Source organism: Hermetia illucens, chromosome 3, assembly GCF_905115235.1.
Source record: "Hermetia illucens chromosome 3, iHerIll2.2.curated.20191125, whole genome shotgun sequence".
NCBI lineage: Eukaryota > Metazoa > Arthropoda > Insecta > Diptera > Stratiomyidae > Hermetia > Hermetia illucens.
The window spans coordinates 88,112,848-88,116,943 of NC_051851.1; the positions used below are offsets into that span (position 1 = coordinate 88,112,848).

At 37.8% G+C, this 4,096-nt stretch overlaps 1 protein-coding gene across 1 annotated transcript; it reads left to right on the forward strand.

The window, feature by feature from the left end:
* The first annotated feature begins 563 nt into the window (after nucleotides 1–563).
* Nucleotides 564–3,536, forward strand: LOC119652056 (piggyBac transposable element-derived protein 4-like). Its single transcript, XM_038055992.1, has 2 exons — nucleotides 564–1,745; nucleotides 2,976–3,536. The coding sequence occupies exons 1-2, from the start codon at nucleotides 564–566 to the stop codon at nucleotides 3,534–3,536; spliced, it is 1,743 nt and encodes a 580-aa protein (XP_037911920.1).
* The last annotated feature ends 560 nt before the right edge of the window (nucleotides 3,537–4,096 follow it).

Below are 4,096 nucleotides of genomic sequence, written 5' to 3' on the forward strand. Positions count from 1 at the left end.
AGACGGCCCTGGAAAAATTGATGCAGATGACAGTCAAAGGGGCACCATCATCTTCAAGTGCACCCAATCACTGGCCTAGGATTATCAGGTTCCCTGTCCCCGTACTAATCTGTAGGGTGTCCCTCCGCGCTCAACATTTTTTCCATGAAAATAAATTTAGAATACGATGCTATAACAAATGTAATATACACAATTTAGAAAATTGTATTCTAAATTTGAAAATTTAAAATTTGAAGTTTTGATCGTATATGATTCATGAGCGTGACATGAAAGTGCATTATATTCACACGCTCAATGAATCGTATATGATTCATATGAAATTTTATCTTATTGGACGCACTGGCATTGCATTTTATGGTGAAATGCAGTGTTGTTAAATGTAGATAGCGTTTATACCGTTATTCTTTTGGTTGAACACGATTACACATAACATTTGTGCATTTGGGAATTTGTGTTGCATCGATCAGTATTTTAGCAGTTGATCGCAAAGGAACGTCAGTACAGAGATAAAAAGGCGAAAGTACGGGTATTTTGAAGAAAAAGTTGGTTGTGAGAGCTTCAAAATGAGTTCAGGAAAAAAGAAATTGACAGATGAAGGAGTTCGAGAAATGATAGAAGATTGTGATGATGAGGACTTCAGTGACGGAAGTGATGAAGAATTCGTACCGAGTGGAGAAGAGCTGGAAGACTCGGAAATGGAAGATGTCATCGAAGACATCGAATATGATAGAAACTATGTTTGCGAAAGCCAACCAAATGAAAACGATAGGAATCGAGCATCGTCTAGTCCTTCCGAATCAACCGACGAGGAAAGCGATCCTGTAAGAGGAAGCCCACGCCAGCTTCCGTTTGAACAACAAGAAAATTTGATATGGTTAAGTGATGTATTAGCCTTAGGAAGAGAAAACTTTTCTGGCAATCCGGGGGTTCGAAATATTGAAGAAATATTAGACGAAGATCGAAAAGTCAATATTATAAAAATATTTGAATACTTTTTGGATGATAGTCTGATTGAAGAAATGGTTACGCACACAAATAATTACGCCCAGACTTACCAAAATGTTCGAAGCGGACTACACAGCAGAATGAAACGATGGAAACCTGTGGACAAAGGCGATTTGAAAAAATTTTTCGGTATAATTATGTTCATGGGTGTAAAAATATTACCGTCAATAGAACATTATTGGAAGTTAGATATTTTGTACTATTGTCCACTTATGCATTCCATTCAGATGTCATACAACAGGTTCGTGACGATTCTTCGATGTTGGCATTTTGCGGATATGCAGGTAGACAACAGCAACATAACTCATAAAATTGATTCTCTCGTACAAAAACTTGTGGGAAAATTCCGAAGTTTATATGTTCCACCGGAAGTTATCGTTGTAGACGAGTCGATGATTAAATTTTACGGAAGATTACGAATAAAAACGTACAATCCTTCTAAAACCAGCTCTTATGGTATAAAAGTATATAAGCTCTGTACAGTAAACAGCTATACATGGTCTTACGAAATTTATGCGGGTGCCTCTATTCAGTATGAGGGGCTAGATAAACCTGGAACTGTCGTTGCAAAATTATGCGAGCCACTTCTAGATCAAGGACGAGTACTTATTGCTGACAACTACTATACCAGTGTTCCTTTGGCAAAATACTTAAAAGATCGTAAAACTGACTTATGCGGAACCTTACGAAAAAATCGAGTGGGATTGCCATTGAACGTTACCAAATCGAAACTGAAACAAGTCGGAATACCGGAAGCTCGTGCTTCGGGTATAAAGGTTTTGTGTTCATCTTATCTAAGAAATTTCAACGCACATTTTTCTATCCGTATACAGCTACAAAACTACGAGACATACGTACATATTACAGCCGTAGATGTTACGCTTACCCTAAACAAACAAACTGCCTATTTTCGAATACTGTGCACATATAGGCACGTATATAAATTGATCGTACCCATATTTCCGATTTACTTCTTATATCTATCTGAATTAAGCTCTACCCGCAAAGTTCATTAGCACGCATATAATATACACTCATACACACAGGTCTCGTTGGAATAATTGATATTCATATACAAATGATTAAAGAACTAAAACAAAATAATTCTTTTCCCCCCAATTCATACGAACTTACTTCGTGTGGTATTGACGAATTGATATGTGATGATGACGTCATCAGGTTTAAGAGTGCACGAAATTCACAAAAAATTGTAAAGTTTTACCCCCTATAACTTTGTTAATAATAGTTACATTTTCTTCAAACTTGACCAAATTGTGCATTATATTCTTCGTTATACCCATGCCAAATTCTGTACTTCTGGGACGAACATAAGGGGGGTGCCGGGAAAATTTCTAAAATGTGGAAATATACTATTATTAACTTTATTTGTGAAGATATCGAAACCGGATATATTTTGAGGCCTAGATTTCGTAGAGATGCACTATTGAGATTTTTTTCAGATTTTTCGGTTGGATAGGTTCTGAGAACGAGACCTGTTACACTTTTTGGGGGTCATATTTTGAGCCCTCACTCCCCTATGTTTCACCCAATATCAAATATTGAACCAGTTTCGAAAAGTACTAATTGAGACCTTTCATTTGATACCCCACATGGCCACATTTTATGAAAAAAAATTTTGCACCCTCCTTTCACATGTATGGGGAGCCCCCCTTAAACTTAACACAAAATGGCGTCAGTTGCTGCATGTGAAGGGAACGGCAGATCACATACTCCTACCAATTTTCGTGACAATCGGTCAAGTCGTTTCCGAATAAATCGGCTGTGACAGACAGACAGACAGACATACAGACAGACGGACAGACAGACAGACAGACAGACAGACAGACAGACAGACAGACAGACGGACAGACAGACATCGAATCGATTCTAATAAGGTTTTGTTTCACACAAAACCTTAAAAAGGACAATGTGTCGCTAGACAAAAAGATAACTATATTACCGTGTTGAAGTCGCATGATAAACGTGATGTTCTCATGATATCCAATTGTCATGGGGACGAGATGACCAGCGTGCGTACGAGATTGGGTGAAACATTGAAGCCAAATGCCGTCATCGATTACAACGATGCAAAGAAGGGCATAGATGTAGCAGACCAGCTTTCCTCATATCATTCTCCGTTGCACAAAAGTCTGACTTCGCTCAAAAAAGTTGCTGTTGACTTGCTTTTTAGAGTAGCGGTGGTTAATGCGAGATGCATATACAACGAGTATTCCACCGGGGCTCCACTTACCATGTTAGAAGTCCAGGAGCAAATTATTCGACATCTTCTTGGACCTTCTGCAAACGTAACCACACCAGCTAGGCCTCCCTCCCAAGGGCTGTCGACACATAAGCTAACAGAAATTCCTCGACGAAACAACATGCTTGTGCGAAAACGTTGTACAAATTGCTACACAAAATTACGCAAGGAAGGAATGCCGGCTGCCTCGAAAGCCAAGCAAGTGCATACGGAATGTATTCAGTGCCAGAAAGCTTTTTGTTTAGACTGCTTCAATAACGTTCATTGTTGAATATTTCCTTTATACTTTCCTAATAGAAGTTATTTTTACATTTTTTTTTCTTTCTTTTTCCAAAGGAGTTTGTTATTTACTTTAAAAATAATCCTTAAGAATTTGACTATGCTCTACTTTTATTTCGTATTCGTTTTATTTCTTGTTTATGATGTATAACATTTTTTTAAAAAGTCATTGAATAAAAGTTACATACAAATTACCAAATGTTTTTACATTTTTTAAGACACTACGGCTTCATTAATGTAGCCAAGGTAAAACTTCTATTCTACTTTCTCAAATTCGAATTCTATAAAGTTTCAAACTTAAGGTATACTGTGAATCATATTTGATTCATGAGCGTGCCGCGACAGAGGACCATGAATCATATATGCTTCATTGGACAGCGAACCTGTTATGATATTGACATTATGGGAAGAACAACCGGAGATGTACAGTCTACTTTCATCCAGATCGAGCAGGCAACGCGATATCTCGGGCTGGACATTAATGAAGCAAGACGAAGTACATGGTGGCAACGTCAGTGCCAAAGAATAAAGATCCAACAACATCGAATCGCA

What these genes read in the sequence shown, in the direction of transcription:
- LOC119652056 (XM_038055992.1), top strand. Translation starts at nt 564, where the DNA reads ATGAGTTCAGGAAAAAAGAAATTGACAGATGAAGGAGTTCGAGAAATG. An exon ending in CCAAATCGAAACTGAAACAA is followed by an intron (nt 1,746 to 2,975) that starts GTCGGAATACCG and finishes ACCGTGTTGAAG; the next exon opens with TCGCATGATAAACGTGATGT.